The sequence below is a fragment of the Brachycentrus maculatus genome, unplaced genomic scaffold (assembly GCF_059751285.1).
Source record: "Brachycentrus maculatus isolate JH-2025_06_01 unplaced genomic scaffold, ASM5975128v1 h1tg000984l, whole genome shotgun sequence".
Taxonomy (NCBI): Eukaryota; Metazoa; Arthropoda; class Insecta; order Trichoptera; family Brachycentridae; genus Brachycentrus; species Brachycentrus maculatus.
This window is the reverse complement of record NW_028281703.1, coordinates 5,955-20,571: the sequence shown is the minus strand read 5'-3', so window position 1 is coordinate 20,571 and position 14,617 is coordinate 5,955. Positions and strand designations below refer to the sequence as shown.

The 14,617-nt window shown below is 31.4% G+C and overlaps 1 protein-coding gene and 1 pseudogene across 1 annotated transcript; both read left to right on the top strand.

The window, feature by feature from the left end:
• The first annotated feature begins 3,599 nt into the window (after window positions 1–3,599).
• Window positions 3,600–7,189, top strand: LOC148299728 (uncharacterized). Its single transcript, XM_088275757.1, has 3 exons — window positions 3,600–3,769; window positions 4,271–4,691; window positions 5,475–7,189. Exons 1-3 carry the CDS (start codon window positions 3,653–3,655, stop codon window positions 7,187–7,189), a joined length of 2,253 nt encoding a protein of 750 aa, XP_088131883.1. The 5' UTR covers window positions 3,600–3,652.
• Window positions 7,190–9,273: 2,084 nt separating this feature from the next.
• Window positions 9,274–14,199, top strand: LOC148299727 (uncharacterized; annotated as a pseudogene).
• Window positions 14,200–14,617: the final 418 nt, after the last annotated feature.

Genomic DNA, 14,617 nt, shown 5'->3' with positions numbered 1-14,617 from the left:
CCACATTCGCCTCATAAATTTGTTTCACTGTTCTTTCTTCACTCATATAGCTATCGCAATATTTATTCTCGAAATTGTTTTATTAAAATGTCTTAATATGATGATTTAATACAAAATCAATGGTTCCCCGTAAATTATTTTTAAAAATTTATGAGATATCATTAATGAGAATTAAAAGTTTATTTTAGTTAATTTTTGAGACCCGAGTTTCAAATTAATAAAAAAAGGATTAGCTTAAGCAATAAAACAAAGGAACGAACGCAAATTTTTGTTCCGGATTTTACATCGGAAAAATATTTTTGTTTGATAGAAGACTCTTATTCTTAGAAAACATCGGATACTCGGAACACGTCCATTTTCCGTTTCATTCAAAACCTGCCCAATGAGATTTTTTCCATCCTAAGACAATCAAAGTTTTTAGTGATGAAGAAATGAGTCGTGGTTCAGTCTGTTCACAGTTATTTTACCTCTAGTTTTTTTTTTTTTATTTATTTTATTTATTTGGCAGTATAAATAATAATAAAAATAAATAATTTAAAAAAAAAAACTTGAGGTAAATTAACTGTGAACAGACTGTAATCATGTCTTTTGAACTGATTGAAATTGAATTGATTTTTACGCGAAAAGTTTCATCAGGATGTACTTTATTATGTATTGACCATAGGATTTAAACATCCCCTTCCTTTGTTTGTCTCTGGAGATAAAATTAAATTCGAGTCACCGTCTCCTTCCATTCGTTATGAAGGTGTTCAATGGTGATTTTCTGTGGTGACCTACCCCGGACCCGAGTCCGCCAAACAGGTGACGTTCTTTTGTACTTTTGTTATTTATTTAGTACAAATGCCTATTTTTTGCGAGTCAACGTGTGTTTCTTTAACAGGGATTTATATGAGCATATTGTTACGGCGCAATAATTCTAGCAACATGAACTATGACCCCAAGCGCCCGCTAGGGGCAGGGCGGGGTGTACGCGTGGAATGTTTACGTTATCCCTTATGAGATTGAGGCAGGGAAGACTGCACACACTTGTCATTGTACTGTCATGGCGACCTGTATATTAAACTGATTGCATCCTGATTACGAGTTATTATTACCTATACCCGAGCCCCGTAATAATATATTGCCACAGTGCACTTAAAAATTACTACTCATCATTCATGATGTGTATTATATTAAATATTTGAAAAGCTATTTAGAAATATTACTACTGAAATAACAAAGACTGCCTTTACCTATTATTACAAATTAATACTGTCATTCAGTTCTAATAATAAATTAACATTTTATTGTTTATTTTTGAAATGCTTTATTTTAAAAATAAATATTATATAAATAATAATATATTCAAATTTTCTATAATACAATTATATGTTAAAAATTCCCCTTACGAGAACACTCAAATTAGCACACTGCACATGAGAATGGTTTCGTCCCAGTATGGGTCAACATGTTTAGGTCCCGATATGGCTTCTCGTATCCGATAATTAACCACACTGAAGCGTAAACTTTCACAATTATTTGTGTATTTTAAAATAAACTGATGGATTACTGCTGCTAACATAGAACCTTAACATACGATTTGCATTTGTTAGTCATCGAGAGTGTGCCATTTTTCCAGGTTGTTAGTTTACGATTTCTGGTGAACAATGTTCAATAGTACTAGATTGACACAGATGGTCCCAGCTTAGAGTACAGTAAAAAATCTGTAATTAGTAATCATTCACAAAACTTAAAGCTTTTCCAGTTGGATTACAATTTTCCCAAAGATCAGATATGGGACCATCATGAGTAAATAAATGTGAAAATGGTTATTCATTAGAATGTAGGTAATTGACAAATAAACCACTGTAATAGTCTATTTTATATGCCGAATCGCTCCATTTTTTCAGCCCGTATTAAATACAATCCCATCAAAGCTTGGGCATTGAATATTTTCAAGCTCCAAACTGTTGCTCAAAAAATCATTGACGATTGAACCTGAAATATATTTTCCAGTTCCAAATATTGGTGTAGTATGGCTTGTAGTATTTTAGAACAACAAAAGTCAAAGTAGCAACCGATCGGTCTGAAAAACAAAATTGTTTACACACACTTGTTATGGCAGGAGGGTTGTAAAGTTTTCCTCTTGAAACTGGACGGTGAGGGTTCAGGCAATGATTTTAAACTGACTGATTCTGTAGTTTTATGTAAAAATTTATTTCATTGTCTTTTAGACAAAGCTGTTATAACCTTGTTTTGATAATCGAGAAAAGATTTGTTTCTGAAGTTCGGCTGTTTTTTCGATGTTTTTTTAATCATTTTTAGTCAATAGTGCCTATCATAATTTTTCTATCGTTTATTTGATCTGACCTGATGGTGCGCCAAATATGGGACAATCTATCTCACAACGTCTATGTAAGTAGCGGGTTCAGCTTATTTCTTAATTATTTTTGGCAGATATTTTGTGACACATTTTATAAAACTTTATAAAATAAAACTAGAACTTTGTTTTTAACCACATCCATTATTGGTACTTTTCTCCAACTGGTTTCGACAAAAACCTTGTTGTCTTCAGGGATGTATGTACATGTTTATCCCTGAAGATGACAAAGTCCTTTTTTAAACCAGTTCGAGAAAAAATCCACAAATAAAAGAGGCTAAAAACCAAAATTTAGTTTTATTTTATACAGGGTAAGATGAACTCATCTCGTTTTTAATTAAGATAATAATGTATTTAAAATATCTTTAATCGTTTCATTAGATAATTTTTAACTAAAATTAAACATATTTTATAATTCTAGCATATTTTCAAAGTACCGGTATCTAAAGAAAATTAAGGACAGCGCAACCAATTCCTTAGTGCGCCGCGCGCTGGCCGAATACTGATAGAAATAATGACTTACTAAAACAACTCTACCTATTTATAACAACGTAAAGTGCAACTTTTGCCTTTATATGCTTATCAAGTAAAGTATATTACATACCTTAACATTTAATTAGACTGTCTTTATTACTAAATTATGAAATGACAGCTCGTTAAGCGCAAAAAATGTCTTTTCCGAAAACTTTGAGCTGTGGTTGAGGGCCAAAAGTAGTATCGAATATTTTTTTAAGTATTTTTCTCGTTATGTGCAATCCAAAATGCAACTTTTTAGACCCATTTCATTGTTGAATTTGCAAAAAAACGCCATCGGCCCACCTTATTCAACAACTATCCATTTAGAAAAAAAAACTTTTATCACTAGAAATAATTATACAGATCCGAATACTTTGACCTATTAAATAACAATGCGAAAGAAAAATTTGGTGAATCACTTTCGCTTCACTTTGTAACGTTGCCAAACATCACCAATAATATCATTATCAGTTTTGACATTCGTATTTAATACATTGATATGTTTTTAATAATAGAGATTTTTATTAGATTTTATTAAAGATGTTAAAAAAATATTTATTTCCTCGTAAATCGGTCCAAACGACCAGTGTGCGAGGTCGCGAACGAGAAGATTTCTTTGGTGTTTATTTGTGTTTTCTTTTTGCGCGTGAAAGTGAAAGTTTGTTGTTGTTATTGTTTAATTGTGTCGATTTTCCGACGATCGTCTATTTATTTCCGGCGATCTTGAATTTTGGGCGCAGTTGGTATTTGTTCAAATATGCATTTCAGTGTTGCCATATGGCAACACTGAAATGCAAATTTATATCTGTAAATATATATTTACAATTAATTTGGTTTGGCATATGGCAGCACTGTTGCATTGTGCTATCGGCGGCGTTGCGCACACCCTTGCAGGTAATTATTGTGTAAGTTATTAATTTAATGTAAAATAAGCTGTAATAATTGTACATTTTAATAAATGAACCTAATGTTTTGTCACGACAGTGAGTGTTCTTGGTACAACTTAATGATTCCTCCTTGTTAACGACAATTAATGATGGCAGTTGTAGCTGTCAAAATTGAAACAATACATGTTCTCACATTTCAGAGTAATGGGATACAGTAAATGGGGAAATTATTCGTGATAACAGATGAGAACTTACTAATTTCGACTTTTATTGTTTAATGCTGCGAAGTTAATTCAGTAAAAGCGATTGGAGTGTCACTTACAACTGGCATACATCTTTTCCAAATTCCAGTAATGTGGTTGTCAATTGTGTGAAGATGGTGAATAAAATATAGTGTATAACCCGATTACTTAAACTAGTCCCTGATTATCATAATCGTGACTGTCTTTTCGTCTCTATGCATTTCATTTTCATCATTGTAATAATAATCTAGGTTTTAAATTTTCAGGCTAAACTAATATTTTATCTTCAAATCTTCGCTAGAATATTAAAAAAACAAATGGATCCTACTTTAGCTTCTGTTAAGGCTGAACCGGGATATGAAGAAGGGAATCCTCTCCCTTTCTCTGCTGGTAAAGGGCCACTTCTCAGGGGCTGCCATAATTTACGACATTGTTACGTCGACTTGTCATACTCTAGGATTATTAACTCACATGATCCTATTATCAAAGAGGAACCGGGAAGTTATAATGCTTCTCTCCATACTACGAAATACCTGAACGAAGGGCCAGTAGTACCGGAAACTGCTACTGATCTACAATACAAAGTAATATCTAGCGATATCGACATCCTCACCGAAATAGATATAGATCTTCCTGACATTAAACAAGAGTGCGCGGAATACTCGAGCAGACGTGAAGCTAAATCTTGTAAGTAACACTTTGTAGTATGATGTGACTTATCTCTACATGTGTGATGTGGTTTCAGAGAGATGCCGAGCAAAGGGCATTTCATCGCCAGATGCCCGATATAGTTCTTGTTTAGTCAATTTAAGTAACTGCAAAAAATTACATTATTTTACTTTAACCACTACCGTCTATTTCGACTGAGAATTCAATTCGATGTGTTTAAAACCCTTTCTATGTTTTTGTCGTGTAACAAAAAATAACCTTTTTAAAAAAAAATATTTACACTATTTATTTACTTGCATGTAGATAATGGTTAGTCATTTTTTACTAAGCGACATTCATGAATAATTAGCTGTACAAGTATATGGATATGCCACCAAACGTCTATATATATATATATATATATATATATATATATATATATATATATATATATATATATATATATATATATATATATATATATATATATATATATATATATATATATATATATATATATATATATATATATATATATATATATATATATATATATATATATATATATATATATATATATATATATATATATATATATATATATATATATATATATATATATATATATATATATATATATATATATATATATATATATATATATATATATATATATGTATATGTATATATATAAATATATATATATATATATATATATATATATATATATATATATATATATATATATATATATATATATATATATATATATATATATATATATATATATATATATATATTTATATTTATTTTTGTTTTCAGATTTAACTAGAAGTGAAACAAGATCTTCATGTTCAGAGAATATCAAGCACATTTCTTTTTACAATGTTGTTGAAATTATATCTTCGTGTTCAATGAAACGGAATATATGTAATATATCACTACATGCGGAAGAGAAAAACTTCCCTTGTTCAGAGTGTCATAACAAATGTTTATCAAAAAGGAAAAACAAGAGACACATGTCAATTCTAATTGGTGAGAAACCCTTCTCTTGTTCAGAGTGTGTTTATAAATGTTCATGGAAAGGGGATTTAAAGAGACACATGTCAATTCACACTGGTGAGAAACCCTTCTCTTGTTCAGAGTGTAATTACAAATGTTCTCAGAAAGTGAGTTTAAAGAGACACATGTCCGCTCACACTGGTGTGAAACCCTTCTCTTGTTCAGAGTGTGATTATAAATGTTCAGGGAAAGGAATGTTAAAGAGGCACATGGTAATTCATACTGGCGAGAAACCCTTCTCTTGTTCAGAGTGTGATTATAAATGTTCATGGAAAGGGGATTTAAAGAGACACATGCCAATTCACACTGGTGAGAAACCCTTCTCTTGTTCAGAGTGTAATTACAAATGTTCTCAGAAAGTGAGTTTAAAGAGACACATGTCCGCTCACACTGGTGTGAAACCCTTCTCTTGTTCAGAGTGTGATTATAAATGTTCAGGGAAAGGAATGTTAAAGAGGCACATGGTAATTCATACTGGTGAGAAACCCTTCTCTTGTTCAGAGTGTGATTATAAATGTTCTCAGAAAGTACATTTAAAGAGACACACGTCCGCTCATACTGGTGAGAAACCCTTCTCTTGTTCAGAGTGTTATTACAAATGTGCGGAGAAAGGAATGTTAAAGAGGCACATGGTAATTCATACTGGTGAGAAACCCTTCTCTTGTTCAGAGTGTGATTATAAATGTTCTAAGAAAGTGCATTTAAAGAGACACATGTCCGCTCACACTGGTGAGAAACCCTTCTCTTGTTCAGAGTGTGCTTTTAAATCTTCATGGAAAGGGGATTTAAAGAGTCACATGTCCACTCACACTAGTGAGAAACCCTTTTCATGTTCAGAGTGTGATTACAAATGTTCGGAGAAAGGAACGTTAAAGAGGCACATGGTAATTCATACTGGTGAGAAACCCTTCTCTTGTTCAGAGTGTGATTATAAATGTTCTCAGAAAGTGCATTTAAAGAGACACATGTCCGCTCACACTGGTGAGAAACCCTTCTCTTGTTCAGAGTGTGATTACAAATTTTCGGAGAAAGGAACGTTAAAGAGGCATATGGTAATTCATACTGGTGAGAAACCCTTCTCTTGTTTAGAGTGTGATTATAAATGTTCAGGGAAAGGAATGTTAAAGAGGCACATAGTAATTCATACTGGTATAAAACCCTTCTCTTGTTCAGAGTGTGATTATAAATGTTTGGAGAAAGGTAAGTTAAAGAGGCACATGGTAATTCATACTGGTGAGAAACCCTTCTCTTGTTCAGAGTGTGATTACAAATGTTCGGAGAAAGGAAAGTTAAAGAGGCACATGGTAATTCATACTAGTGAGAAACCCTTCTCTTGTTCAGAGTGTGATTATAAATGTTATCAGAAAGTGAATTTAAAGAGACACATGTCCGCTCACACTGGTGAGAAACACTTCTCTTGTTCAGAGTGCGGAGAAAGGAACGTTAAAGAGGCACATGGTAATTCATACTGGTGAGAAACCCTTCTCTTGTTCAGAGTGTGTTTACAAATGTTCGGAGAGAGGAATGTTAAAGAGGCACATGGTAATTCATACTGGTGAGAAACCGTTCTCTTGTTCAGAGTGTGATTATAAATGTTCAGGGAAAGGAATGTTAAAGAGGCACATAATAATTCATACTGGTATGAAACCCTTCTCTTGTTTAGAGTGTGATTATAAATGTTTGGAGAAAGGTAAGTTAAAGAGGCACATGGTAATTCATACTGGTGAGAAACCCTTCTCTTGTTCAGAGTGTGAATTCAAATGTTCGGAGAAAGGAAAGTTAAAGAGGCACATGGTAATACATTCTAGTGAGAAACCCTTTTCTTGTTCAGAGTGTGTTATAAATGTTCACGTAAAGTGATTTTAAAGAGACACATGTCCGCTCACACTGGTGAGAAACCCTTCTCTTGTTCAGAGTGTAATTATAAATGTTCTCAGAAAGTGCATTTAAAGAGACACATGTCCGCTCACACTGGTGAGAAACCCTTCTCTTGTTCAGAGTGTGATTACAAATTTTCGGAGAAAGGAACGTTAAAGAGGCACATGGTAATTCATATTGGTAAGAAACCCTTCTCTTGTTCTGAGTGTGATTACAAATGTTTGGATAAAGGAACGTTAAAGAGGCACATGGTAATTCATATATATATATATATATATATATACATATATATATATATATATATATATATACATATATATATATATATATATATATGTATATATGTATATATATATATATATATATATATATATATATATATATATATGTCAGGACAGAAGAGTGTGGCGTTCCATCCTCTCTGCCTACCCCTGCGGTGAAACGGCGTGATGGTAATAGAAGTAGTATGGCCGATACTGGCGCCATCAGTTGAGAAATTGATGAAGTATATGCATATATATATATATATATATATATATATATATATATATATATATATATATATATATATATATATATATATATATATATATATATATATATATATATATATATATATATATATATATATATATATATATATATATATATATAAATATATATATATATATATATATATATATATATATATATATATATATATATATATATATATATATATATATATATATATATATATATATATATATATATATATATATATATATATATATATATATATATATATATATATATATATATATATATATATATATATATATATATATATATATATATATATATATATATATATATATATATATATATATATATAACGTGGTAATATTTTCCTTTTGAAAATTAAGTGTAAATAATATGTAAAGTGGGTGTATAATAATAAAATAAACAATGTGTTGCTTTGTAATTAAAGAAACGACAATAAAAGTTTATTCTCAATTAATCTTTACAATAATTTTTATATCTATCTGATTCTATCTATCTATCTGATTCTGACAGTTAACAATATTATCGGAAGTCTTTTGTTTTATTCTGAGCGACGCATGCAGCATCTGGTGGTAGAACTGTTTTATGTAGGTACTTTTTGTAAGTACTTAATAAAATGTATAGGTAGGTACCTAGTTATTTTATTACATATATATATATATATATATATTAGAAAAATTACTAACAAATACTAAGATAAGCAAAAGCAGAATTTATTTATATATTTTATGGAATAAACTTTTACTGTCGTTTTTTTAATTACAAAGCAACACATTGTTTATTTTACTATTTCATACCCACTTGATAACAATGCAAAATATTACAACGTTATAAATGACAATTTTGCTAATCGAAAATGGAGAAACAAAATAAAATATATATAATGCTTATCAAACATTGGAAAAATTACTAACAAATTCTGAGATAAGCAAGAACAGAATATATTTATATATTTTATTGAATAAACTTTAATGTCGTTTTTTTAATTACAAAGCAACACATTGTTTATTTTATTATTTCATACCCACTTGATAACAATGCAAAATATTACAACGTTATGAAATGACAATTTTGTTATTCGGAAATGGCGAAACAAAATCCAAAAAAAAATAATACTGCTCATTAATCATTGGAAAAATTATTTGAAAATTTACTTACAAATACGCAGGTAGGTAAGCAAAGAGCAGGATTTAAAAAACATTTCAACGAAGTTCAAATTAAAAAACTTACTAGCAAAAATTCTAATTCAAAACAGTGGATGGATCTTTTTGAAAAAGAATGCACACATTTTGAGGTGACAATCGATGAGAAAAAATTGAAATACTTGATGTTTATGGATAAAAGTTGTGAAGATTGGTACAGTTCGACGATGATAAAGTTTTCCGTGAACTTAACCGTTTGACAGCTATCTATCAAAATTCTAATACATTCTAAAACTGCTATAGAAAATTTGAGTATTTAAAAAATAAAAAATATATATCTACTTAAAACATTATAATAAAACATTATAATTCTCCAATACATCGATTTACATATAACTTTTAACAATTTTTAGATAAAGTATTAATGCAAACAACTGTTGAAGGCAATTAAAAGAGATATAAGTAGTAAGTAATAAAAAAAATGGAAAGCTAAATATTTTTTTTTTTAAGTTTCATATTTATGTTTTCCTGCGCAAATTCCGTGCAGCCCCTTCTTGCAACGACAACAGATAAGGTTGGAACGTTTTAATCCAGTCCTCCTATTACTGCAGACCGCACACTGCCGTAAATTGCGTCCAGGCAGTTTTTCCAAAGCAAATTTTGGGCTTGAAGTTGATGCTTTATTTTCCATATGTCTGAAGGTCATCCATTCTTCTTCGATTTGTACAATAATAGCGGATGTGAATTGTAGGCGGGACATTTTTTTCTTTGGTGTTAGATTTGTATAGGATATAGCCATTCAACTCCATCCTTCCAAAAATGTTGAAAACCACCTTCTTCCAGAATTTGCAAGTTCTCCTCTCATCTAAGTAGGCATACAACATTTTGGCAAACATTCTAATCTAATCTAAGTAGGCAAACATTCTTCCAAACCATGGTATTCTTCTGGAATTCTGTCTCCAATAACAGTTAGTTCTTCGTTTCGTTATTCCCATTTCTAGCAAGACTGCTATAAAAGCTTTCATTTCTCGAACATTAGTTTGCGTCCACTTCTTGATTCGTGAATTATTCGAAAGAACGTGCGATTCTATGAACTGCGGAGCATATCTATTGGTTTCTCTAACAGTGCTTTCAAGAAGTAATGTTGTGAAAAATAAATTGAAGGACTGGCATTTGACGGAGGAGCGCGTCTTGGCCCAGGTGTTTCAAAAAAATCATCTGTCGCCTTAGAAAATGTTTTTGTTGGTGGAATGGGTGTGAATGTTAGATCTTCCGTTTCTGAAGAAGAAGAAGATGATTCTGAGGATTCACTTTCCACTCTTAATCTTTTTCTTCTATGACCTACTACACCATCGTCATCATTACTTACACCAATCGTGTCCAAAGATTCATCCTCTGATGTGAAATTAGAACTCAATTCAGTGTCTGAAACATTGTTATCACTCGACATGGTTTCGTTTTTTAATACGTAAAAAAAGTTATAAAAAAAAATAATTAAAATAAAAACTGATGTATAGTACTTTTTACGCTTGAGAAAGTACACTTATATTTTAAAAACACGAGCAGCAAGAAACGACCTCCAAACGACCGACAAACTCGCACTAAAATGACAGCGCGACCGCGCTGCGTAACTGTTTTAGAGACAAAATATCGAAGCGCGATAGCGCCGCATAGCGGTCAAACGGTTAAAATGGGCAATATGGAAAAACAAATTTTGTAAATCTCTTACAAACAAGGGATGGAACCAGGTAACATCTCTCTTGGTCTTAATCCTGCGGATTGGTCTGTAGCAACAGATGTCATCTCTTTCGCCCATCTCGTCTTTTTTCGGAAGCCTTCTTCAGCTCCTCATACGTCGAGCACGTAACATATGCATTATTATTTAAATATGATGAAGGAATATTGTTGGATTATGCCATGAGGAAGGAAAAACTTCTGTTGGAGATGAGAAGAACGATCGACATGGGTACTTTGGTGGATCTTGTTGCGGCTGGTTTACCAGAATTCATCATTAATAAGATTGATAGAGAAAAATTAGAAGATACAGTGGATTTTTTCAAGGAAGTGAGCAAGCATGTATGTACACACTGTAAATTAAAAAAGGTTTTCGGATCAAAGAAGATATGGAAATCTAAGAAAAAGTGGTAAAATTAGAGATAAAATTCCATGTAAGATTTGTAAAAAATTAAATAAGGGAACTCGGTATCGTCCTGAAGCTACATGCTGGTATAAAACAAAGGAGAATGATAATATATTTTTTTTAAATACTAGCATTCATGTTAACAATCAGTTATAGAAGCTAAGTTAACTCGTAAGCTGCGGATCGCATGCATAGTCGTTTTTCAACTTTACGTACTTATATCAACACCTATGGATAATTTCTTGCACTTAAATTTGATTCGAGGCATAGATGAATTAGTTTTCTTTGATTTTGTGTCATAAAATATCAAAATTATTTTAATTTTGTGTAAACTTTATCGTGAATACTTCCGGTCGGCTCGTGCTCGTCGCGTGGTCTCAGTATCGTATAGTCTGTTCAATCAGTTTAGGCGATCTTAGTTATCATTAACTTTTTTCATAATTATTTTATTTATTTACTGTGTGGAACGAGAAGGGTATTATAATTAACTAACAAGTGATTGTGTAAAACGGTGTTTTGTGATATTGTTGTACTATTTTTTTTTTGTTTATTATCGTGCGATGCTTCGAATACTGGAAGCATTTTTGTTTGTTATAACTTTTATCGTCATAAATGTATCTCTTCCTAGTTAAAATTTATACGACAATGAATAAAATATCATGTTTTTTATAAGAAATAATGATTCTGAAAACAAAAATGGTGAAAGCGACCATAATCAATACGCTAGAAAAGGCATAAAGGCACATAATTTTGATGTCCCACATGCAAAATGCATTTTTGTTCTAATCCCTGCTTTGAAGATTTTCACACAATTTTGAAATATTGATCATGTCAGTTTTTTATTATAAATTTTTAATTTCAAATATTTTTCTAAATTTCATTTTAATTTACATTTAATTTTTAATACAACGCATTTTAAAAAAAACTGCGCGCACGCAAAGAATGGACTATACGACAGCCGCGTCTTCTATACAGCCGCCAAATTTTCGGCTGCGATTCCGTGAATGTTAATATTTTTGTTTAAATACACTATAAAACATAATAAATAAAGTGAATTGTGTACTGTGAACATCTATGATGGATTTCCGAAAGTTTTACTTAAAAAAATAGGCAAAAATATGCTTTTTTGTCAAAAATATTGTAATGGAAAACAATCCAGCACGGGACGGATAGTTTGACACTAGAAATCGAGCAGCTTAGAGGTGAAATGAAACTGATCAATAAAACGAATAGTAACACCATAAATAAATGTCAAACTATAACTAAATGATAAAATACAAATAAATGGAATTTACGATTCAGGTTCAAATATTTCTCTAATAAATTCTAAGTTATTAAAACTAAAAGGAAATTGATGAAGAAAAATATATTGATATAAATTGATGAAGAAAAATTCAAATAAGATTTTTGATTGGATTAGATTTGACAAAATTTGATATTTTTTTTTAAAAATAAATGCACTGATTTACAAATATGTTATCGGCACTGTTAGTGGATATGAAGCGAGGATAGTGGACAGTAGATAGTGGATAGTGGCAATATTACTGAATAATAAATAAGCTTATAGAATAATCCTACAGTCCACTTGCTGCACCTGTTACATTGGCATTTAAAAGAGGAAAACAAAAAATCCAGACTGTGTATAGATTTCAGAAACCTGAATAAAATTGTATTGCCTCAAGCTAAACCATTTCCCTTAATTGAAGACCTTGTGAGAAAGACCAGGAATTGTAATTTTTTTTTCAACACTAGATATAAACTCAGCATTTTGGTCTATTCCTTTACGAATTGAAGACAGAAAAAGATGGGATTTGTAACGCAAGAAGGACATTTCCAATGGACTTGCTTACCATTTGGATTGAAGACCTCACCAGCAATTTTTCAAGCGATACTAGGTAACATATTAAGAAAGTATAAACTTTTTAATAGATTTATATTATCCACTGACACTTCGTGATGGAATTGCATTTTTAATTTATTATTAGATTAAAACCAATATTTTTAGCTTTTCCACTTTTTTATTTGACCAGCGACCGGGTTTCGTCGTTACCGACATCATCAGACTGGTGAGAGGCTTTACAAATTTGTATGTTATATATAAAAGAAGGCAGGAGTTGATAACCATGATTTGATATAATTTTATGAGAAATTAATTTAATTTTAGTGAATTTAAGTATTGTATGATATTTTAAATATTTTTTTTATAAAGGTTTTTTGTATTGAAAGCACGATTTTATATAAAGTTAAAATAGATTTGTATTTTTTGTAAATGAATAAAAAATACAAATCTATTTTAACTTTATATAAAATCGTGCTTTCAATACAAAAAACCTTTATAAAAAAAATATTTAAAATATCATACAATACTTAAATTCACTAAAATTAAATTAATTTCTCATAAAATTATATCAAATCATGGTTATCAACTCCTGCCTTCTTTTATATATAACATACAAATTTGTAAAGCCTCTCACCAGTCTGATGATGTCGGTAACGACGAAACCCGGTCGCTGGTCAAATAAAAAAGTGGAAAAGCTAAAAATATTGGTTTTAATCTAATAATAAATTAAAGTATAAACTGACTGATTTCACCGTTTATAACATAGATGATATTCTTATTGTTACGGACAGATCGCACACCCCGTGCGGCGGCCCTGAAAAGGGATTCTAGGCGTCCGGCGGCGGGCGAGACGGTCGCCCGTCGGGCCGCGGCCCGAAGAAGGGCCTCTGGGAATTAGTACCGATTTTATATGGCTTCGGCACCATTTGTATTTTAGGATAAAGAAATGTATTAGATATAAGTAAGGATGAGAAAATATGCGCCTTGATATTACGGATACTGTGTAGAATAAATATGTCTTGTAATAACTCTAATGTAATAACGAATTGTTGAACTGTTGGAACGGCACCGGTACGGTATAAAAGTGTAGCCCGTCCGGTGCCCATTAGAGAGAGACAGAGATATGGCTGTCTCTCTCCCCCGGCCGCTGATTGGCTGTACTTTCCCACTGTCGGGCGGTACGCGATCACGGCCGGGTATATAGAGGGCGCATTTTGATATAATAAATTAGTTCTGGTGTGACTGTTGAAACCTGTGTTTCATTTCTCCGCTCCCGCTCCTTGGACGACTCGCCGCGCCGCCAGCCTGGACCGTTTCGCCTCATTGTACCGATTCACGGACCAGTTTCGGAAAGCCCTTA

What these genes read in the sequence shown, in the direction of transcription:
- LOC148299728 (XM_088275757.1), top strand. Translation starts at nt 3,653, where the DNA reads ATGGCAACACTGAAATGCAAATTTATATCTGTAAATATATATTTACAA. An exon ending in CGTTGCGCACACCCTTGCAG is followed by an intron (nt 3,770 to 4,270) that starts GTAATTATTGTG and finishes TTAAATTTTCAG; the next exon opens with GCTAAACTAATATTTTATCT. An exon ending in CAGACGTGAAGCTAAATCTT is followed by an intron (nt 4,692 to 5,474) that starts GTAAGTAACACT and finishes TTTTGTTTTCAG; the next exon opens with ATTTAACTAGAAGTGAAACA.